The sequence below is a fragment of the Platichthys flesus genome, chromosome 12 (genome assembly GCF_949316205.1).
Source record: "Platichthys flesus chromosome 12, fPlaFle2.1, whole genome shotgun sequence".
Classification (NCBI taxonomy): Eukaryota; Metazoa; Chordata; class Actinopteri; order Pleuronectiformes; family Pleuronectidae; genus Platichthys; species Platichthys flesus.
In genome coordinates, this window is record NC_084956.1 from 11623540 (window position 1) to 11648028 (window position 24489).

The following is a 24489-nucleotide window of genomic DNA, read 5'->3' on the forward strand; positions in this document are numbered from 1 at the left end:
TTTTGACTGTAATTGGCGCTATTCTTAGCTTCTCGCCTTTAAACACTTAATTGGATTTAACCAGGCGGTTTGACAGCGACAGGTCAGAGCCACCAATAGCGGGCTGCGTGAGATCAGGTACACCGATTTGCCTAATCCGTCTGACGCCCGAAGGTGCGGTGGAGCCTCGGCGGTGGGTACGCTACGGAGAAGCCTTGGAAGGACGAACGACCTCGGCCGAGCCAAGCCGAACCCGGCGGAGTAGTAGCCTGCTGCAGTCGGGCTGCTCCCCCCACCCCCCTCCTCCACCACCAGCAACAATGATCATAACACTGCGGTCTCTCTTCGAGCAAGGGGTAAGGATCCGTAGTAGCCGTGCGTCGCTGCGGGAGTCGGCGCCGGGACGTTTTATCCATGCCACTTCCCCGCGTCTATTGCGCGCAGCGTGTCCCCGCAGGCCCCGGGGCATCTGCGCAGGGACACGGATAAATAACAGGCATCCCGGGCTGTCAGGTGGCTGCGGAGAGAATGTAAACCACTCAGCGCTAAGTTAACGTAATTTTACCTGTCCTCGTCCAGTCACATGCCCGCGCAGAGCATGTGCTCCGCAGACACACGGACCATTCCCTCGGTGTTGTAGCGCGCGTATAGGAAATGATGGATCAACTCTGGATGCTACTCTAACTACTACGCTGTGGTTTTCTGCAGAGCCCGTGAGTGCCGTAGTCCAATAGTGATCCCACAGTGCGATACGGGCCGGGGACGTAAAGAGGCAGAGATGCCAAATATTGCTCCGGTGACAATGATCATGCAATTATAGACTAATACTTAATCAATACAGATCTATAGATTATCACTGCAGCATCACTGTGTTTCCTGGAAACAGACCAAAAAAAAACATGGATGATTTATTTTGCCCAATGGACCAGGTATGAAAACTAACTGTAAAAGGACAGAGCATTTTAAACGTGATGGATTATTATTATAATTGTAAGACGTCAACCTGATTGGTTTTATTGTAAATCACATGTATACTGACATGTCAACCAATGCCACTCAATGTCTCACTATAATATATTGATAATAACAACTATTATTATTATTACTTTTATTGCTATTATTAATATTATTATTATTATTATTAGTAGTAGTAGTAGTATTAGTATCAGTAGTATAGGACTTGGAGGTTGACATTTTAAGTTATTGTGTCTTTACCAAATGATATCGACCTGTTTCACCATCATATGAAACATATTCAGTAAACATTGATCATTTGAGTCCACCTTCAGTACCACCTCTGTTTGCATGAAGCCATGAATGTGCTTCACTATATGTGTCCTATATGTGGACATTCGTCTGTCCTTCCATTGCCCTCTGTGAAGGCTTTTGCAGCAAAGACAGTGTGTGGGTGAGACATGCACAGGCATCATGTTCAGTGTATGTTGGTTTACAGGGAAGATGTGAAAGACTTGTTTACTAGTGCACTCAGTGATTCATAAACCATTCTGCCAGTCCTTCTCTTTTTATCACCAGGAAATACATGTTAGGACATATATTACTTTTGTATGTTTATTACTTTTAACATGTGTAATGTTAAACAGAAATATCGCCAATAGGCTGATCCCTGTCTGGGCTCTTTGGGCAACAAATAACATCAAAATCATAGATAGATAGATAGATAGATAGATAGATAGGTAGATAGATAGATAGATAGATAGATAGATAGATAGATAGATAGATAGATAGATAGATAGATAGATAGATAGATAGATCATATCTATATATACTAAGATAGATGGATAATATATATATATATTAAGATAGATAGATACATAGATAGATAGATAGATAGATAGATAGATAGATAGATAGATAGATCATAGATAGATAGATAGATAGATAGATAGATAGATAGATAGATAGATAGATCATAGATAGATAGATAGATAGATAGATAGATAGATAGATAGATAGATAGATAGATAGATGATATCTATATATATTAAGATAGATGGAAAATATATATATTAATAGATAGATAGATAGATAGATAGATAGATAGATAGATAGATAGATAGATAGATAGATAGATAGATAGATCATATATACAGTAGATAGATAGATAGATAGATAGATAGATAGATAGATAGATAGATAGATAGATAGATAGATAGATAGATAGATAGATAGATAGAAAGAAAGGCGGAAGGAAGCAGGGATGGATGGAGGAGGTGGTGGGTGTGTCTCAGCGGATGAGTGACGCGCTGCTGGGACGCATGCCCCGTGCGCACTGCGCGTCCTGGCCTGTCAGTAGCAGCCAGATGGAAACGTAGGCAAGTGAATGTGGTGAGGTCATGTATTTTTAAGCCGCACAACGGAATAAATCGTCCTCCACCGGCGGCACAAACAAACTGGTCCGCCGCACCGACACGTTAGGCCGTCGATCGAACCGCGGGGCGATCGCTACAGCCTCGGTTTGGATGAACGGAGGTAAGATGAGGATCCGCACCTCAGCTCCTCGGACGTGCTCATTGTTTGGCAGTGGGGGGAGGGTCGCATGTCTCTGTGTGTGTGTGTGTGTGTGTGTGTGTTTGTGTGTGTGTTTGCACGCTCCTCATACCGTGTGGGCCCTTGTTTTAAGCGTCGTACATTGTAGTTTCTTACCTAGAACACTACACATAGCGTTGGCTCAGTTTGTTGCACACCGATCGCTCATATGGAGCCGAGACAGGAGCGGGTGGCACCGCGGGACTGCGCACTGGGTTTGCACGAACGGGCCCTGTCATATCTCCACACTGGCTCACAGTATCTCTGCCTTCTCATGTCTTCTTGTGCAGTGTCCGGATTATTCTGCGTGTCGCATGCACGCCAGTCTTTTGTCTGTGGAGTAATTTATCCGCATTCGCCGGGGGAGAGCAGGGGTCGTGTGGCCAAGGTTAACACGCCACCCACCACACTGACATGCAATGAAAATAAATAGCGCGTCGATACTGGTCCTCCACTCAGTCTCCGTCATTTAACCACACGATGTATTGTGATCCTCCGCCCTACTCAGAGCTCTGGATTGGTTAAGGCAGGATGCGTTAGGATAATATCTCCCAATGACCGACTTATCGTATCCATAATATGAAGTATATCGATTAATTATGTATCTATAGGGTAGGTTATTATAAATGTATGTAAGGCTTGGATTATGTTGTATTTCCTCTGCTGGGGATGGGGATTGAGGAATGTGAATATGGTTTAGTGTAGAAGTATAGGCTGCTTGTGTTTTACTGTAATGTGGGTTTGCCTAATGCTAAATAATATTAGAGACAAGATAGCTGAACGGTATGAAATTGAATTCTGTTAATATGTGGTAAAACCATGACACAGACTTCTAATAATGTGCATTTATGTGTCATACTCCATGTTAATGCCCATTTCCAGGATCTGAATTCGACCTTTGTAAATGTGTGTGCTTTGGAAGCTGTTTGTTTGACTGTTAGATACTCCTGTAGAGAAAACAAAGGTTAAGTCATTAGAAGATTGTGCACTCTAGGAACGACCCTGCTGCATTTCTGCCTTCGCCGAGCACACAAGGTGTCTTTGATGTATTATAGCCTCAAAAACCCAATCACAACACCCAGACATTTTAGGCACTGCATCAAACGACGGATGTGGCTGCTGCATTCCTTATAAATACTGCAGCTGCCACATAACTGCAGTCTAATAGTGTGTAATTGATTAAGAGGAATTTGTTGATGCTGCGGTTATGCTGCAAGCGTCGATAATGGTTATTTCACAACAGGCCCATTGATATTAAGCATGTGTACAACTACACAGGGATTCATTTGATCATAAGATATCATGAGAGCGAAACGTTCAGTGTGTGATTGGCTCCCTGCACCGAACTGACCTGCTCTATCCTTGTGATATTACAATATATATAATCACCTAACAGCTGAGCAACAGAACACCACCTGCACACTGACTGAGACGTCATTCAAGGCATCGCAGCCATAATTGCTTCCGGTCTAAAATATAAAAGGAAGCATGTCTATTTTCATGTTGTGAGGGAGGTGGATGTCACGAACGCCTCTGTGACGTTGGAGGAGCAGAAGGAGAGCTGACTCATTGTATTCTGGCAATTACATCCCTCATATGGCCTGTGTGTCTGGAGAGTCGGAGAATGGGGAGGGTGGTTACGTCGCTTACATAAGAACAGAAGAAAATGAAAAGGAAGTCGACGTCAGTTTTCTCCTTTTTTCCTTAGATTTTGGTTGGATTTGTTTGAATGCAAAATTAAGCCTATTTGGGAACATCCTGCATCAAAAAAATTAGCATCTCTGTGTTGTGTCTTATCTGGGGTTAGCAGCCTCTTGGTGCAACTTGACCCAGTTAACCTGTGCCTGTGGAAGACCTGCTTGTAGAACTGGGCTTGCGTCCTGCATGGGCGAGGGTCCAAACTCAAAGGAGTTATCGCTGGGCTTGGTTTTCCAATGTGACAGTCACTCAGGGAATCATGTTTCATATGATGAAGTAGTAGACCTCCCTGTGGCCTGCTGCTCTGCCTTCCCTGCTGATGATATCAAATCTTCCATCCTGGTGTGTTTGCTGAGTCGCTTAGATAAGGAGCTGCAGTGCTCGCCTCAAGTGTGAAACTCAGCACTGCCTCTTCCCCTTCGCTCCTAATCTGCCTTCTTACGAACTGGGTTTTTCATTTGACTTTCAAATTTTTCTTATGGTTTCTGCCGTATAGTCCTGGCCCCTGCGAAATATTTGAACCGCTTATGTGTGTGTGTGTGTTTCTTTGTGTTCACAGAGGACATTTTTAGATGCACAGAGAGCAGTAATTGAAGATTTCACCATGAACAAAAACAAGCGAGAGAGGGAGTTCTACAGCCTCGATGTGGGAGACTCGACGTTCACAGTCCTGAAGCGATACCAGAATCTAAGACCCATCGGCTCAGGAGCGCAGGGGATAGTGTGGTGAGTGTTTCAGCCTCATTCATATTCAGTCAGCAGCTACTCATGGAAATCTGTCACCGATTTGAACGGTCAAGAGAAATAAGGAGCATTTTATTTGATCAAATCTGAAGTTATACAATACAAATCCATGTTAACTGTAATTTTCAAATGTTTTCATGCTCTTTATTTGCTGAGATGTCTAGAATATTGAAGTGACATATCTCTGCTGCCTGTGTTCCCACATATGTGACCACATTCTAACATTGTTCACACTTTGTCCTCCAGCTCTGCTTACGACCAAATGCTTGAACGAAATGTTGCCATCAAGAAGCTGAGTCGGCCGTTTCAAAATCAAACCCATGCCAAGAGGGCGTACAGAGAGCTGGTCCTAATGAAATGTGTCAATCACAAAAATGTAAGTATGCAAAGCTACTCAGTTACATCACCTATTCACTTCATGGGCAATCTCGGAGGATGAATTAGCCTCTGGCATTAGGCTACTGGTGACAGGCTACTGGTGACAGTGGATATCCTTCCCAAGATTCTGTTTTCCATCTGTGAACCGTTTACAGTCAGACTAGTTTCTCTTGTCACACCAGTCGAGCGTTTCTCCACATCAAAATAAAAACGGCAATACTTAGATAAAAAATATGACATTTTGGCAAAACTGTGTCATTGCTGATAAGTTTTTTAAAGTAGACATGTTGCTTTAGACAAAATGTTAATTTTATCTAGATGCATAAATATGCACAGTATGTTATGACGTTTAATGTAAATGCTGTGACTTTGTGCCCACAGATCATTGGCCTATTAAATGTATTTACACCACAAAAATCATTACAAGATTTTCAAGATGTGTAAGTAGCTTGATGTTTGGATGTACTGCCTGTGTTATTTGTTTTTAAAGCATAAGGTATATGTATGTGCCGCTCATAAAACTGACCACACATGTATGCTGTTCCTGCTCGGCCAGGTACTTGGTGATGGAGCTGATGGACGCCAACCTGTGCCAGGTCATTCAGATGGAGCTGGACCACGAGAGGCTGTCTTATCTGCTCTATCAGACGCTGTGTGGTATCAAACACCTCCACGCTGCCGGCATCATTCACAGGGTAAGCATCGGTCGGCCTGGAATACGCAGACCTAACGCCTGGCCGGTGTCCCGAAGAGGAACTGTTAACTGTGATACTTGACACTGCACTGTTAGGGTAAACGGTCAACTGCCTGACTATCAGAGGATGGATGTTGTCCTTTAATTACTAACAAAACCATCTGAAATAATATTGGAAACATTTTGTGTTAAGGTCTCTCAAATAGGGCTGGTTATTGTATACTTTCAAATGTGAGTTAAGTTGAACCTCATCATGAAGAGAGATGCTCATAGCAAAAAGAAAGTACTGAGCAAGGATCTCTTCGCAGCCTATAGTGACAAAATTATTATTGTGATAGGTCAACGCAATTAATCTGGAAATATACAGGCGATCATAATGTTGTAATGTTGGCTCTTCTCTGAGGCATGTGTTTCTGTTGCTCATTGTTCAACTGTTGGGTTTCTCTATTTATTCTAAAGTCTCAACCTTTATATGTTATGACTTGGCGCTTAGAATTGAACTGAGTTGAATGCCTTTTATTTTTATTTATGCATTTTTTGCCTTTTTGTGGATTTTGTGTGGTTCAGTTTTTTCAGTTAAGTGCTATACAAATAAATAAATCAAATAAAGTATGTTTTTGTATGTTTGTGTGCTGGATTATGTAAACACTACTCAATCAATGCCATTATATTTTGGTGCTGATCTGGATCAGGGGACGTAGCCAGGGTTTTTCTTTCTTTAACATTGCTAGTTAGGGAGTTTTTCTAATATATTTCATTGAGTTCCCAGAGAATAACTCAGGTCTATTGACGGAAAATAATCAGGCATGGTTAGGGGACTGGTATTTAATGGCTTTTGCCATTTGGTTCAAACCAAATTCCAGAATTGATTTGAATGTGGTTTCATAAGTGGACTGTTGGGCCTCAGCAGAGTTATGCGCTCAATATTTTCACAATGTCCTCGCTTCTCATTGATACATTTTTAACACATTACTAAAATCACAGTTTGCTGTGTGTTCCTCTGTAGGACCTGAAGCCAAGTAACATAGTCGTCAAGTCCGATTGTACACTGAAGATCTTGGACTTTGGCCTGGCTCGGACGGCGGCCACCGGCCTCCTGATGACACCGTATGTGGTGACGCGTTACTACAGAGCACCTGAGGTTATCCTGGGCATGGGATATCAAGCCAATGGTTAGTTTCAACATCTCAAAGTCATCTGCAGTTTCATTACAGCACCTGAAATACTATGTGGATCGGCCGTGTTATAGGTCATAGACAGGGAGCTGAATATGAATGTGTTGTTTTTGTGTTATGTGAAAAGTAGTTGCTCACTAACTAGCCTCCTATCTGTAACTAACCTGTTGTCATGCATTCCTCTCACCTTTTTATTGGCTTATTACCGTGTTCCACTTGGCTAGTGGACATATGGTCTGTGGGCTGCATACTGGCAGAAATGGTTCGCCATAAAATCCTCTTCCCAGGAAGGGACTGTATCCTTAGGCTATTTCTAATGCCTCCTCACACTGTACATTTTAACAGGCTTTGCAAACTATTTATGTTTTTACTGGTTTGAATATTAATACATTGTGCCAGGCGATGGTGAATTGTTAATACAGTCCACTGTAACTCGTGCTGCTTATGCATCAGCTTCAATTTCTATCTGCTCAACACTGCATTGCTTCCTCTCATCGATCTGCCTGTTGCTGCATGGAATCCATTTTTTTATTTCCTCTCATCATCACACCACTGCCATCCTGTTTGCTGTCTTCTCAGTTTGTGTTATTTTTTCAGTTTTTTTCTGTTTTGTTTCCTTCTCCTCATGGTTTTGTTTGCATGTCCACCTCCCTGTCATCTCAATGTCCGCCTCCCAGTGGACGTATGGTCAGTGGGCTGCATTGTGGCTGAAATTATCAGGGGAAGCGTGTTGTTCCCCGGCACTGATCGTATCCTTCACTGCGTCATCACTTCATTCTGTGTGAAGAGATCCTACATCATCCTGGGAGTTTCCCTCCTGTCACTTTGCTGTCCATTATCAAGTTTTCCACCCCACAAATGTCACCTCCATCATTGCCCTTCAGCACCAACCTACTGTAAAGCAACATCAGATAGTAAAGGGCAGTGGCTGTGAGAGAGGATGTGTTCAATTAATGAATGTCTTGCTTTTTTTATTACGGAGCCCAAGCCACTGCATCTTCTGCAAAAATATCAGTGATAATAATCTTTCACCATGAATTCAGTGTCTATATCAATGTCTAAATCTGTTGAGTAATAATAATTATAATAATAATAAATGTCCCACACCAAATATTTGCAACAATTCCTGTGCCTGTTTTAAAGTAAAAGTACTTTAAAACATTTATTTTAAAGGTCCAGTCTATACAATATAGGTGAAATGGATCTATTGGCAGAAATTGAAAATAAAATAATCCTAGTGATGTTTTCACTTGTGTGTTTCATCTAAATTGGACAAATTCTAGTTGTCTTCACCCTAGAATAGACCCTTTATATTCAAATACTTAATGAAGGAGGTCACCTTGTTTTTTACAGTAGCCCAAACTGGACAAACCTAACACCTTTTGAGTTTTTATGACACCTGAAGACTACTACAGGTTCTCTGTCATGTTTGGAAGGTGAGGGTGAGGTGAGGGGTACTCAGATGCAACATGCAATACACAGGTTACTTTTATTTGATGAAATTTAGTAGTCATACCATACATTTCACATAGCAACTACAAATCAGAAATGCATTGGAAAGGAGTGAGTGGATGCCTCGCTTTAGGTTTTGTGTGTGTATGTAAGTGAAGCTGTTGGTGTGTGTGTGTGTTTGTGGCCTGTTTCCTTAACATTTTCCCTTCAGATATTGATCAGTGGAACAAGGTCATTGAGCAGCTCGGCACTCCAACTCAGGAATTCCTCATGAAGCTGAATCAGTCGGTAAGAACGTACGTAGAAAACAGGCCACGCTACGCTGGATACAGCTTCGAGAAACTCTTCCCAGACGTGCTCTTCCCTGCTGACTCTGATCACAACAAACTGAAAGGTAGTGTCCTTGTTATATCCCTTAAGAACACATTCATCAAAGCACATTCTTAGCGTCGGGATAAATAGCGGAGCTTCTTATCTGTTTGTTGCATCATCCCTCAGCGAGCCAAGCCAGAGATCTCTTATCCAAGATGTTAGTGATTGATTCCTCCAAACGAATCACTGTAGACGAGGCCCTGCAGCACCCCTACATCAATGTTTGGTACGACCCAGCAGAGGTGGAAGCGGTAAGTGGATCACTGATCGGACTGCACCATCCTTGAAGAAGACTTTAATTACTTCACTTCAGAGGAAAGTTTGCATCGCTCTTGTCACATCGATGTGTCTTCTAAGCAGTATTGTCTTTCTCCAGCCACCTCCGAAGATTCCGGAGAAAGCATTGGACGAGAGGGAGCATACCGTGGAGGAGTGGAAAGGTCAGACAGCACGACTTAGATCCATTAACACCACACTCAACGCTTCACTATTCAATGTCAGTTTATGTGGGGGGGATCTCAGGAGCCAGAGTGCCAGACAATTTGCACTCTGGCTCCCGAGGAGCACAGAAACTTACCACAGCGTCAGGACGTGTTGCCTTAGAGGATTCATTACCTCTGCCAAGACGGTTATGTTTTCATCTGCGTCTGTTTGTCTGTCTGTCGGTTTATCAGTTAGCAGGATTGCACAAAATCTTCTTGACAGATTTTTTTCAATATCTTAATTTATTTGTCAGAGAATAATTCATGGAACTTGTTGAAAATAATCAAGCTTGTTTTAGATTCCTTTGCAAAAAATGATTGTTAAATGAGGTTCCTTTTCATTAGGTTGGTCTAATAGTGGTGGTCTAATATTACAATACAGTCATATATATACATGTATATCAAGTTTGTAATTCAAATGGTATTACGCTGATATAGGAATGGTCATCTGGTCAGATTCTATGTTTATCAGTGTTGACAAGAATATTTTCTATTTGTAAAAGCACAAAAATAAATCATGCGTAAAGAAAACCAGCATCACGGCCAGTGAATGTGTGGAAAGTCAGTCAGTTGTTGACAGACATCGTTTCCCGAGGAGCTCTGTATCTCCACTGAAGCTGCCAGAGGGTGACACATGACATCCCCCCTTATTAATTAATGTTTTCTATTGTGGGAGTGATGAACCTGTTACTGTGCAGCAGAGTGCTGGGATTTAAACATGTGAGCAAATATCACTTTCAGTTGAGCAGCATGATGAGCTCATCCTACACCCTGCCAGGTGATAATGACCCCTCACTCATTTTTAGAAGGCTCACACTAGCACAGCCTGTCCGAATTAGAACCATGATGCTGTTTGGACTGTTCAGTATGCAAAACATCGACTGTACATAAAGAGTACGTCACATACGGTGCATACACGCTATTATTTCCTTCTGCCGCCTCCCTGTCCCACGTAACCTTCTTTTCTCTCTTTTGCAGATCTAATTTATAAGGAAGTGAGTGATTGGGATGAGTGGGCAAAAAATGGAGTGATAAGAGGCCAGCCACCTCCTTTAGGTGAGTAATCATTATAACTGTGGGCGATGAGAAGAGGTGGAGAGGAGGAATTACAGTGAATCAATCCTAATTTTATCTGTGAGAGTCACATGAGAGGTTATTTACCAGACGCAGACACACTCTTATGCCTTAGTTTAACTTGTAAAAGTCTGTATGCAGAGCTCACTGGGGATTCACAGTTTGACGTACTGCTACCACGTGGATGCCGGAATCATCACATGATGGCTGAATCCGGCATATTTCAATAAAACTTATGCGTCCACGTGTGTTTTTCGCAGCACAGGTGCAGCAGTGATTGACAGCCCCCCCCAGCCTACGTCCTCCTCTTCCTCGGCCAACGACGTCTCGTCCATGTCCACGGAGCCCACTGACCCGTGCAGCGACCCCACCTTGACCTCTGAAACAGACAGCAGCTTGGAAAGCCATACCTCTCTGGGTGCGCTTGCCTGCTGCAGATAACAGACACATACTACACACACACACACACACACACACACACACATAAAACTGTTGTCTCATCAGTGTGTGTGATGGGAAAATAGTTTTGGCCAATGAAACTTCTCATGTTAGTTTGTAGAGCTGCGCTTTTAATGTACAGTTTCTTTTTATTTCCCCCTCCCTCTACACTGCTGTACATGACTGTGGTTTGAAACTGTATCATTATTACTGTATTTTTGCTGCAAAGAATCAAGAGTATGTTTTGATGTGAATCTGTGGTGTGTGTGTTATGAAAGAGAGGGATTCTCCTTTTTTAGCTGCTGCTGTTGAGCACTGCAATATTATGTTGGGTATATTTTGGAATCGGTCATTTGACATTTTTTTGATAATTGTTTGGGACATTTGAATGAATTCTTTCTTTAGAGGTAGACTAGAGCACATTTTTCTTCTCTAATGCAAATAGATGCTTTTATTTTGACACAGCTCCTCATCTTTCTTGTAGAAAGCATCCTACGTTAACTTATTTCTTAGTATTTTATCACATCTGATTGTTTGTGTATCAGGACAAGCAGTCGAATGGTCTGTTGCCCTGACTCTGCATTTCTTTTCTACGATAGCATTCTGCAAACTGACTGTATTGTAACTTATTTATTGACTCAAGTGGGATTCGTAGGTTTTGGTCTGTTGTATGAGGAAGATCAGGGTGAATGTAAAGTCAATATAAATGTGGAATTGTAAGGAGCCAATGATTGCTGTTAGCGCTGTACCAACTTCATACAGGCCTCTCCACTGGTTATATGAGTGAGATGTATTTGGGCAACTGTCACATCAGCCACTCTGCCCTTTTGGCAGGTTTTCTCAGACATTATTTACAGCCGTTGGATATTCAAGATATTTCGTTTTTAAGTGCCCTTAACTCAGTTCAGTGATTTTTCCGTCGTCTCCGAGGAAGATGCTCCTCTCCTCTGCGGTGCGTCTTTTCTGAGTTCTACCTCTCATGTGCACACACACACACACTCAAACACACATTTTTTGAAGATACAGTATGTTTTTCATGTAACACATCATTCACAAAGAAATGTGAAAAAAAGATTTTCTCTTCTGCATTTGTGTTATTTATTTATTTATTTCAAGCTAGGAGGCATCTATTGTTTGTAATGTACATTTCCTTCAGAAGTACTATTTATATGCATTTTGTTTTCACTTTTTCTTTGTTTTCTGTGCAATATTTATTCATAGATTAGGTTACTTGGTAAATTGATCTGTACATTTTAATGTAGATTTAATGTTTGTATTTTTTCCGAGAGTCGGGAAACAGGTATTTGTTACCTGCCATGGTGATAACCTTTGGATGTACTTGATGGCTCAAAATTTGCCCTCTTCATTGTTGGGCACTTCAGGCAGTTACCCCTAGCATTCAGCTCCCAGAATGCTCTTTGGGGGATTGTGACGCATGTCCTGACCCTTTCTGGACCACATTTCAAATGACTGTTGTGACATCCTCTTCCCGTGTTTTATTTTTTTCCTCTCTCCCCTCCATCTTCTCAAAAATAGAGAAATTAGACTAGACGACGCATGAGTTTTCTCTTAGCAAATCTGGTTCTAGTGCAGGTACATAGAGGAAAGAAAGAAAAGCCGTCGAGCACTATGGGGATGATGCTGCAGTCTTCTGATGACTTGGCCAAATACTGATGGCTGTTGTGGTGTGTTGTGATATGGCCGGATGTGTGGATTTTAGCCTTTGGATCTGAAATTGCCTCACTAACAGACCAATTATATACATTCAAAATGGAAACTGTCGACAGTACGTACAACTCCAGCAAATAAACAAGTTGAATTTTAATGTCTCAAGTTGTTCTTCCTTTGAGTTTCAAGAGTCCTTAAAGTGTTTACAGGAAAACTACCTCATATCCAGTATCTCCTAGAGGAATTTAGTCAATAAATAATCAGCTACATGAACAGTGGAGTATAATGGGGAGGACATTTTTGGATTGGTAAAATGAGAAGTCCTTGATCCGGAAGAGCTCTCTTTTGGCACCGGTATTGTTCAGTGTAGGCACAAGACCGCCATACTAAAGAGGATATGATAGCAAGTAGCACTAGAGGTATTTGGTCTTCAAAGCTTTGGAACTGGCTGGTCTTCCCAGTTATTTAAGCTCTTCCTCGTCCCTCCTCCTCCTCTGATGGACCAGGTGATAGCAGCTTGGTCCGATCTAGTTGGTCTGTGTTGCTCCTGTCGTCAGATCTCCGAGGGTTTTGAAGAAGTCCTCCATCTCTTGCTGGAGGAGGATGTTTCGGTTCTCCGCGTCTTTATTTGCTCGCTCTGAATTCCTGAGTCGGATCTCCAGCATGTGGAACTTCTTCTTCTCGTGGTCCAGCTCCTCCTCGAGGCGGTTTACCTGGGACTGGTACTTAGAGCAGGACTCCTCCAACCTCGAGGAAAATGCAAGCGAAAGAAGAGGTTAAAATAAATAACACGGAATCCTTGCTTTAATTAATTTGACAGAAATAAGAAGTGACTCATTCTTACTTGCGAATGGAGGCTTCATAACTCGTCCTCTGCTTCTTCAGCTCCTCCTTGAGATGGGTCAGCACGTTGGTGAGACCTTCATCTTCTCCTGCGGGATCGTCCTCAGCACCACTTGCACTGTGATCTGAAGTATTTGTACTGTCCCTCACCTCTGTGGGTCTCTCTTGACCCTGCGCTACATTGACTGCCCTATCGCTTACCTCTGGTTCGGCCAGCGAGATATCAAAGGACGACCAAATCGGGGATTCAGCAGGCAGGCTCAGAGTGGACGGGGCAACGTTGTCATAGGCGGACAGTCTGTGCGATTGGTGGAGGGCTCTGTGAGTGAGGGGCGTTCGAGCAGATTCGTCATCTGAGTCTCTCTGCGGGTCCTTAATTGAGAGAGTGCTCTCTTTAAGGGAGAGGGTTGAGTCCTTCAGAGACAGAGTTGAATCCTTCAGCCTCTCACCAGATGACGTGGTGCGGCGGTGAGCTCGGAAGGACGACAGGCCATTCATCAGCCAGTTGCTCCCACCAGGTGCTGACACGTCCCCTGCCGACCCCCCTATCTTTCCCCTTGGCCCCCCAGGTGCTGCACTGCCCTTGAAGGAGCTCCTCCAGGACGGCACTGCTTTGGACTGTTTACTGGGACTAATGGCGACTTCACCCTCACTTTTCACTTCAGTTTTGATATCTGCTTTTTCCTCAACTTTATCCTCTGGCCCACTTTTGCTCTTCCCGTCATCCTGACCATCCTCGACTTTCTCTATCACTGTAATGGGGCTGGGGGCTTCAAGCTTCCTCTCTGAAGATGGGGTGGAAGATTGGAGTTTCTCCTTGGGTGTTGTGGCGCTTGTACCTGAGGAGGGTGGGGGTTCAGTGTCTTCGTGTGACATCCATTCCACCGTGCACCGTTGGGCAAGACTCTGAGGTTGTTGTGGTGGGATCTCGATTTCGGTTTCTGGCTCCTCGTGATGGTAAAGTCGGGAGTGTTCACTGATCAGCACAGTCATCAGATGCTGCACCTGGGTACTTCCTGTTTATAATGACATACGTGCATATTGATTGGAAATCAGGTTTATGCTACAAATTTGGTTGCAGATTGACACATGCTAACATGAGCACCAACCCTCCATCATTGTTACTGGATCCTCCACCCTGGGCCGAAGGATATTGGGTCCAAACACAGTGGCCAGATTCTGAACACTCATCTTGTTCTCGTTGGAGTGAGACTGAACCTCATCCAGGAACCTGAGCAGACAGTGACCAGTGTCTGAGCGTAACATGTACTTTCACATTAAATCTCATTATCTTAAGATTTAGGGAAATGTTAATAAAATGTCTCTCTCATAAAAAACAACAACTCATGGCCTAAAATGGCTAAAATGTAACTTAATATGGTCTCTCTTAGTCTCCTAGTCTTGATTTTCACCAGAGGAAGACTTTAAACCCCCTCTTGTTTTTAGTCATTGATAGAAATTAATAAAATGTGAGAGTGAATCATAGCTCTGGATGGTGTGTGGGCTCAGCTCTCAGTCTATATAGATGCGTAGGAAGAGACATGCAGTTACGCACAGTCAGAGTGAATCAATGTGATGTCGTATCGCCTGGTGAGTAGGATGTGGGCATAACAAATGTAGTTTCCCTTGTATGACAGGCAGACAAATCCTCAATCATCACACAGTGAATGGGATACAGCAGCAACAATGAAGCCATTAGCAGTCACATCAGTGGGCGTAACAAACTAATGATGCATTCAGTAGACAACAGGACAGTGTTTACGTACCTGCAGATGTATTTAAGGAGGTTGTAGTTGACCTGAGGAAGAGATTTCACCTGTTTGCCGAGCTCTATGATTCCCTACAACAACAAAAATCTGTTAGCTGTCAAGGGGTCAAGGTTTTAAATATATCCTCAATGTGTTTGTTTGTGTGTTTGCTTATTACCAGCTCTTTATCCTTGGTAAGTAGCTGAGCACAAGAAAGAAACTGTGTGTATTTGGAGAATGGGATAATAGGCTCAGGCAGCTCCCGTATGAACAGCTTTAGCAGCGATGCCACTGTGTGGACATCTGTGGTACTGTCAGAGACATGAGAGTGCACATGATGAGTACTGCTTATAGATTGGTATTCTGCAACAACACGAAGAACCCCTTCCTGCGGCCTCACCTGTCAAACACCGGCTTCTCGCCACGATCACACGCGTCCTGCAGCTCTCGAACATGATTGGTCTGTCCAGGGGACCTGAACAGGCCCTCCTCCTCAAGCCCATGTTCACGTATGAAACATGCACACTGTTCGACCAGCACAGGGACCTCTCGCTGGGGGCCACACTGGGCCTCGCACAACATTGTCTCCTCCAGGTGCTGCCCAAAGACTCCTGTAACCAAACAGTACAGAAAATGATCAACAGTTGAGAGTGTTTTCTTGCGTGTGTCAAAGAGGATTCACCCTGCTCTTCAAGGCAATCATCATGATAAACAGGGCTGTAATTAATGTTTAGGAACCACACCTCCTCCAAGCGGAGCCCATATGCCTCTCCGTATGGCTCTGACCCATTCCTCCATGTCACTCTGAGAGTTGGCCATCAGCAGGAATGATTCATGGCTTATACCTGATCGATCCTTTTCTCCAGCCCCACCTGAGAACACAACCATAATTCATTACGTCCTGGCTCAACAGGATGAAATGAAACAGTGCTTTAAATTTGGTGGGAGAACAAACACCACAGACAAACACCACTTTTGACAGTTACTTTGCTGATCACATAAACCGCATCAACTTATCAGCTCAAGCTCCCCTGCAATGTACAAAGACGCGGATCTGCCTCTCCATCCACACACAGCATGATGCCTCCCGCTTTGACATTTTAGTTTGACATTTGAGTTTAGCTTTGATTGCACTATGTGGAATTATCTGACTTTGTACTTTCTTGCATCTGCAGAGGTGCAGGCTCTTTTAAAATTCTAAAAGCATGTTTGCCATGCATAAAACATTTTCACTTCTCTACCGATGAAAACCTCTCGAAAGCAAGAGTAGATTTTTGTCAGTGGATTTTGTGGGGGTGTGAATGCAGGTGCTACATATCAGCACTTGCATTCACTACTAAGCACTGCAGTGTGGTGTACAGTGTGTTTTGTGCAAGAGAAATGACCCAGAAAGAGGAGTGATCCCTGTGGACTCGAGTAACTGCAGCATCCCGTTCAGGATTCTCTTTCCCTGTGTCCAGGTCCTTTTCCTCTGCTCCCCCACCACAGCCAAACTCGCTGTTATGAGCAGAAATGTAGAATGGAATTAAAATATTGTTGACCCCTTGTGGTGGTGGCACTATGACTGTGACCTCTCATCCTTTCTGCTGTTCTCTATTGTTCCGCCTGTTTCAAGCATGTGTTACAGCCGGTGAATCATTTGCTTTGAAACAATATTATATGACATTGCTGATTGCTCCTACGCATGTGTGTGCGCGTACACACACAACGCATGGACAAATTTCACCATATTTGCCAGTTTTTACTCTTGAGGGAATCTCTCCAGATTATTAAGATAATTATTTTTAAGATATCTTGCCAATAATAAGCTCCACAGACAATCCAATGCTTAAATTGATAAGATATTATCTTCTTATAAATTATATTGTACGATGACATGAACAAATCATGAAAAACTATAATATTATGGAGACACAATTTACATTATGAAATGTCATTATTACAATATAAGAAGGTAGCATTGCCTTATGTATAAACATCAAGTGCAGCTATGCATCGCCCCTCCATCTATTGCTGTTTTTTCCTTAATTACAACAAAGTGTAAAAGGAAACAAAGTGCTGTATGTTAAGTGTGATCACAGTTTCAGGCAATACACATATGCTTTCTGTACTTAACTGCAAACTGCATATTTTGTTGTTGTGGTACATGCGCTGATTTGATTGCTGTCTGAACATCAAAGACATCTGCGTTTAGCGACTTGTGTCATTCTAAGCCTCAGAGTCCTTGATGTCTATTTTCTGCGAAATGTACTGATGTCTTGATATTATTATTAGCGGAGGCAAATTATATGAGATGTGCTTTCTTCTAATAAAACAAACAACAAGCCAAGTGTTTCGCGGTCATTGCTAAGCAGCTTGTTGAGCATCCTTTGAAAAAGACTTACTTGTTGTATTTCTTACACATGCAGCACCAGTTGTCATCGCGCCAACTCACCTGGAACAATTTCAAAAAGGTGGCGACCAGGCTCATCCTGATTGGCCGGCAGCTCATTGACCTGGCTGCCCTGAAGAGGGATACAACCCTGTGGAAGAAAAGGAGTGGAAGGCTTGAGATTGACCGACAGTCAGGCACAAGGAAAACACCCATGTCTACAACATTCAAGAACCAAGTCAATTAATGGTTCTGAACTTGGACATGAAGTGCATGTGAAACATTATAGAGTTTCTGAGCACTATGGGCTCTGGGAATCAGTCCAAGGGAGCGATGTAATGATGATGGACTCAGGGATGACTCAGGGAAACAGCTCTTCATCTCTTTATCCCACTGCCGCTTCCTGATGCACTTGCATATCCGATCAGGCATAGAGCGGGTCAAAGATCATATACTAAGTACAACAAAACCACGGGGCAGCTAGTTACTACATTATCTGTGTGTGTGTCAGGGCAGCAACACATTTGGCTTTAATGGACATTGTGGGGATGGATGATTTTCGCAGGAAAGATGATTAGATATTTATCCAGCTAATTTGACACTGACAATATAAAGATAGAGTGGGTGGCTAAAAACCACGGCCACTTATTTCAGTGCGTTATTCAACTTGAGGGCTACGAAATGTATTGTGTCAGCCTGATTTAAAGGAATCAATAAGTTATTTTCAGAGGCAGAGAACACACATTGGATCGACTAGCCCTGCGGGACAAATACTAATATAGATGAATTCATGGAGGTGGAATATGTATCATGCTTAAAACCAGATAGAATCCAAAAAAAAGGTTAAGCAGCAACAGGTGACACTGTCTTGTATTTGTGTTGTTTTGTGAGCGTCACCTGTGCCTTGGTTTCATCCTGGTCCTTGTAGAAATAGAGAGCCTCAGCCCTCAGGACGAACCAACGCAGCTGCCAGTTCTTCATGATACTGCGCTGCCTCTTCAGCCAGCCCACCTTCAGTGCTTTCTCCTGATCCAGAGGCGAGCAGGGCCTTGACACCCGGGACAGCTCTCCGAGCACCATGCTCTTGGAGCGCGCTGCATGGAGATGCACAGAAAGATAAAGTGAGCCAATGGGCGCTTTCAAGAGAGTCAGAGTGAGAGGGAGACCGAGAGGGATAAGGAAATAGAGAGTTACATTTTGAGACAGAGGATACAAGTCGTTTCTCTTTTTTTTTTTGCTGTGATTCTGAATTTTCACCCAAAGATGATCCACAATCATGATTCATGGAAGCCTCCAAAGGGGGCAGCTAAGCTCGGAGGCCGGACCACACATCTGGATTTTCCTATTAAGTCAATTTGCCAAGACATAGCCTCCATTTTGTAATGACAAAGACACTCTAAGATGAATCCCATCCCCTATTCCAGTGCTTTTATTATATGTTTTAGTAGTAGTAAGTGTATTTATTATTCCCATTTTCACACAGAAGACTTTTGCTTTGGATCAGGTTGCGCTTTAACTCGTTCAAGCTGATTACAGGCATGGATTAGATATTAGCATCTTCATGCCAAAGGTCTAGGGCAGAAACAGCAACAGTAGAGTATATCCCTTGGGAGTCAGGGCGAGAGAGAAAGAGGGAGATAGATAAACAGAAAGCAGAGAGAGAGGAGCGAGAAATCAATGGCGCCTTTTCTCCTGTTAATTGCATCTCGCTTTCTGCTGAGGACAGCAGGGAAGGTATCTGTAAAGGCCCAGGACTGAAATCTCTCTCTCCCTGTTTCTCTCTCCCTCTGACTTATAAGCTCTCTGTCTGCTGGATTTTATTTCTCCCCTCTCTGGATGTCCTTAATTTGCAGAGTCACGATTGTCGGGAAGGGAGAGGACTGGAGAGCACGTGAGGCAGTCATTAACAAAACTGTATATGCTGACTGCAGTAGCAGACGGAGCAAGATCTATAAATACAGCAGATGTGGCCACGTTGTGCACTTCTTTAGAAATAAGAAGCAAGACATTTTAGAGAGGAACTGTTTTTTCTGTCTAATGTTGGTATACAAGAATCAAATGACCGCATTTTACAGGAAGTATTAGTTATATTACTTCATTTAAAAGATAACCTTTAGAAAATCAAAATAGCAATAAAAGCTCTAACAATGCAGATAAATCAAAAAATTGTCAATCATTCTGAAGTTGTTATTATATCATTTATTGTAAAACAAAATGATGTAATTAAGAGGCTTAAAATTGAGTTTAACTATAAACTTGATCATAAATATCAATACATAACAGGAAAACTGACAATAGAGAAACAGAGCTGATACGTTAATGTTCAAGGCTCATACTGGCCAATTTATATATACCACTCTTTTGTAATAATGTACAGTAGCTCAGTAAAAATACGTATTTGCATTCTAGCAAGAAAGTTTCAGAGGTAATGTACTTATCGTGAATGACAATGGCCCCAGTCTGTGTGATTATATTATTGTATTATTATGCACTAGTCCCTCTAGCTTAACCTATGGATTAAACCATAAAAAAAATTGATGGCATTTATAATTTACACGGTACAGCATTAACATTTCTTCAGTTGGAAATTGTCTTATGGATGTCTTCTTAAGGAAATTATACAATGGCATGAAAACCTCATGGTAATTTTGACCCCTACAGTGTCTCAAAATGATCATATCTTGATCAATAAATCCATTATTCCCTCAGGGTTTTACCAGTGACATCTTCCTGTATCTAAGCTTCTAAGTGAAGACACAGCACTGTGACGGTTCTCCGAATTTGCTCGCAAATAAAATGAGAGAGCAGAGGAGAACGGGGCAGGAGAATACCATTAGAGCAAATGAGAGATGGCAAGTGCACAAAACGTGGCCAGCAAACGGAAGTGGCCACTGCACTGTGTTCATTAAGGAGAAACAAACTCCTTCCCATCATCTTTTATGGTCTTATTTCCAGGGCTGATGTAGAAAAAGGCAACGACAGCCAGTAAAGAAAAGAAGTCCGGCTTTAACACAAACACACAATTACACACAAACACACACAAACAAACGGAAACTGATGCAAACTGATATTTTACTCTTTTGTGACCCTTTTTATGCAAAAGTGTGAGATTAAGAAAACCTCATAGACTTCTATTTCTTGTTAGGGTGGCTATCTACTGATACAGCAGTGTAAAAACCAATTTCCTTGAGATAATTTAGGATTGTCAAAACTCTCCCAGCAGCCACCTGAGGCACCGCCGGCCGTCTGTAGCAACCACCTGCTCTGGAGAACACAGCCGGTATCTATACTCTGCATCATCATCATCATCATCCCAGGATCTGTAGCGGCAGTTTACAGATTCTATATTCATCTTCACACTGTCATGTGAGAGGCATTTGTGGCTTCCTGACATCTTGGGGTTTACCCACGTTTGAGGAACTACGTCTGAGCAAAGAGCCATGCGTTACCCTCCCCACCCTGTCACCTGCTCTAATAACCTTCATCTGCTAAACAGAGAAGTTGTCAGGTGTGAACATGTCAGGGCATTGTTACAGGGAGAATTATCCCTCCTGAGGCCATTTTCTACTACAACCCACTGTATCTCCACCGGGATTGAAATCTTCTTGGACTGAGGACAGTGCAATCAAGTCGTGAGGGATTACATCACCCTGTAGTAGTGCCGGTTAACTCTCAGTGAGCACAGCAGATGAAGCCTCAGTGCTTCAGATCATGCAAAAAAAAACAACACTCAAATGGTCGATGGCAGTAGTCACTGGGATGCTGAATAACGTGAAGTGATGTGGTGTTCACTAGTCTGGCATTGGTACACCTTTTGACGTCATCATCAATGAAAGCACCGGCAACCATACGGATGTAACTATTGTAGTACAAAGACAGCAGGTACAGCTCTGCAGAGACAGCGAGAGGGGAGCAAAGAAACAGGAGAAAAGAGATGGAGCATAGAGGAGGGATGGGAAAAGAGAGGAGGAGGGAGTGCGCTTACCCCGGCGTGCCTGTTTTATCTTAGGGCTGAGCATGGTTACCGTTGCTGTGCTGCTCCCTCTCACAGAGACATGACTGCATCCCTCTGTTCACACACACTCTTCCTTCTCAGCCACACACACTCTTCCTCCTCAGCCACACACACTCTTCCTCCTCAGCCACACACACACTCTTCCTCCTCACGCTGCTGCCTCGCCCTGCTACTCCTCATCCCCTCTGAGCATCTCTCTCCCCTGGCTCACTGTCTTGCACTTGGGCTCCATCTAATTTCACACACAAACACACACACACTCCCCCACTAACAAGCACTTAACCACTCACTCTCCTCTGCCTCCTCTCCTTCCTCTCAACTCACTCCTCCTCTCTGTCTGACTGGTCCGGCTTGCTGTTGTTCTCACATACCTAGAGCCCTGCCCATTCTCTCTCTCCCTCTTCCTCACTATGTCCTCTGCCGTCTCGCTCTCGTTCTCTCTTTCTCTCTCTCTCTCACCCTTCCACTGCACACTTTTGGTATCAATTTTCTCAACGTCTATAAATACATCTGGCTGTGTGCCCTCTGTCTTGTCATTCATTCATTTGCATTGGCCCCTCCATTGCCCGACAGTCTTCACAATTCCCACCAGCTGTTTGTCTCTGGAGATATATGATTGTGGCCCGTACCTGAGTGGCAACCTCAGATCAATAGGTTTGATTAAACCGACACCCTTGTCACCATGAAAGACACAATGTAGCGCAAGGACATGTCATCGTATTGTCTGCAGCTCATTGCAGGATTTATGTGGCAGAGCTTATGACTGACATGATCAGGACTCAATTAGGTTAAGATTTATGGTCTGACCACACAAGGGTGTGATGGTCTCATTCATATTCTGTCTGGCAGCGATGCAATAAAGCAGATAAATGCTGCAGTTTGAGAGGCTGCATGAGATTCAAATGCAGTGCGGAGAGCTGTGTGCGGCTTCTCATATGTAAGAAATAACCTACTCAGCTCACACATAATCTATCAAAGACAGATGGTTAATGCTTCCCACTGCCTTTGGAGACTTTGTGAGGGAGCAGCAGTGCTTCGGGAACACAACTTTTCCTATTTGATTCTTTAAATCCTCATAAAACAGCTCAGACATTGACAGAGACAGAAGATCTCAGAGATATGATGAAGAAATTGTGCAGAGCCTCAATTGAATAAAAGAAGAGGCAGTTATCACAAAATCTGGTCTTTGCAGCTTCACATGAGGTCTTAGATAAACTGTACAAGCAAGAAAATACATAATTATGTGTGGACAACTAACTAAAAACACACAGTATTACCTGCCAGATCTTTCGGTACGTGACTGGTGCAAGGAGACCTTGATGGTATCATGCTGAGCACACCTCCACACTGCACAGGGGATCCTTCTCCACAGGTTCCATTTCTACAGCCACAGGGACACTCTGGGTTAAACAATGCCAGTGCTGGAATTCCAGTTCTGTGAGAAACAAACACAATGACATTCACACACCCAAAGGGAGGGGACCACTATACTTGCCATCAACGCACCAGTGACGTGCGCCTGGGGAATGCTGATGTGACCAGATTCTGATAGAAGAGGCAGGAAATCAAGACAGGCATGCAGGCATTACTTGCTGTGTAATGGGACCAGGCCAGACGACCCTGAGCCTCGGAGCCAGACTCTCTCTCTGTATGTGCTGCTCAACAAAGCAACACAGGCAGTTCCCAGCAGCTGTCGTGATCGGTGCAGCCTAACAGAGAAATGAAACACAGCTGTACACGATGCTCTCCTGCTGTCCACCTCATCTGAATATTCAGTCAGTCGGCCACGCAGGAAGTGAAGTGCCAACATGGAGAAGTGAAAACTGCTGATGTTGCTTTAGACAACATTATGAGTTTCTCTTTTAAATGTTATTACTGACTTTCTCTGCTAAAATGCGATGCTGGAGCTGTGAGTGATTTGATTATGTGAATGGAGAGGGAAGGTCCCTCGCTTTGAATCTTGAAAAACTCTTTTCAGATGTTTCCCGTCAGCTGTTCAATGAGAAAAAAGAGAATACTTATTTATTCTAATAAAAGGCAGATTTCAGTGATTTTGTTTGATAGCACATGTTTTTCCTATGGCATAAATCATGGAAGAACTGAGGTATCATCTTGCAAACCAGATGAAGCTGTGTCACCACAGATAAATGACGTCAAGCAAATCGACAAGCGGCTTCCAGTTAAACACAGGAACACTGATCCGGGTAACAGAGCGCTGCAGTGGAGGAAGCACTCACAGGCTTACATGCATTCAACTCAGCCTCCCCCATATGCATAACACGCAGTACAGTGGACACTAAATTACATCACATGACGTGGCCCACTCACATAGTCCAGACACGCCAGCCTCCGGGTGGGGTGTGTGGGGGAACATCATCTATAATCTAGAAATATGGTCCTGAGGGACACATAGGAAATGAGTGTGTGTAATTGAAGGCATGAAAAGAGCATGTCCCATTAGTGCGAGCAGAGGAAGTGTCATGGTACAAATGACTGGGAGCAGGTCACCGAGGTACAATGACATTATGCTAAGAACAAAGTCTTGCAGTGCACTTGCTGTTAAACATTTTTACCGGCTGATCTCAGACCTCACTCATTGGTTTTAGGTGATTGAAAAATTTGATCTACAAGTGCATTTATATATCTGCAGGTTTTTGACAATGTGCTGACTCTCATAAGGGGTCATGATAATGTGTTTTCTAATTTTGTAACATTCTAACAACATTTACAATATAATTTTGTACTTTTCCAAATCAGTACTAAATATGTTTATATATAAATCAACCAAATTATGTTTGTATAGCCCATATT

At 43.1% G+C, this 24489-nt stretch overlaps 2 protein-coding genes across 6 annotated transcripts; one reads left to right on the forward strand and one right to left on the reverse strand.

Annotated features, from left to right (window-relative positions):
* The first annotated feature begins 206 nt into the window (after nucleotides 1-206).
* On the forward strand, nucleotides 207-12858 carry mapk8a (mitogen-activated protein kinase 8a). Of its 4 annotated transcripts, none has more exons than XM_062401188.1 (12): nucleotides 207-335; nucleotides 4784-4950; nucleotides 5215-5344; nucleotides 5728-5786; nucleotides 5903-6041; nucleotides 7047-7212; nucleotides 7440-7511; nucleotides 8879-9061; nucleotides 9166-9290; nucleotides 9416-9479; nucleotides 10500-10577; nucleotides 10861-12858. In XM_062401188.1, exons 1-12 carry the CDS (start codon nucleotides 300-302, stop codon nucleotides 11034-11036), a joined length of 1395 nt encoding a protein of 464 aa, XP_062257172.1. In that variant the 5' UTR covers nucleotides 207-299; the 3' UTR covers nucleotides 11037-12858. The 4 variants fall into 4 exon arrangements, with proteins under 4 accessions (XP_062257172.1, XP_062257171.1, XP_062257174.1 ...); XM_062401187.1 differs by lacking the exon at nucleotides 7440-7511 and adding an exon at nucleotides 7893-7964; XM_062401190.1 differs by lacking the exon at nucleotides 7440-7511 and adding an exon at nucleotides 7893-7964 and having other exon boundaries at nucleotides 10856-11013.
* arhgap22 (Rho GTPase activating protein 22) lies at nucleotides 12852-23374 on the reverse strand. Of its 2 annotated transcripts, none has more exons than XM_062401185.1 (10): nucleotides 22956-23374; nucleotides 18561-18757; nucleotides 17727-17814; nucleotides 16036-16164; nucleotides 15693-15903; nucleotides 15471-15603; nucleotides 15311-15384; nucleotides 14654-14775; nucleotides 13546-14560; nucleotides 12852-13448 (listed from the first exon to the last, which is right to left on the reverse strand). In XM_062401185.1, exons 1-10 carry the CDS (start codon nucleotides 23005-23007, stop codon nucleotides 13229-13231), a joined length of 2241 nt encoding a protein of 746 aa, XP_062257169.1. In that variant the 5' UTR covers nucleotides 23008-23374; the 3' UTR covers nucleotides 12852-13228. The 2 variants fall into 2 exon arrangements, with proteins under 2 accessions (XP_062257169.1, XP_062257170.1); XM_062401186.1 differs by lacking the exon at nucleotides 22956-23374 and adding an exon at nucleotides 21649-21774.
* Between the last annotated feature and the right edge of the window lie 1115 nt (nucleotides 23375-24489).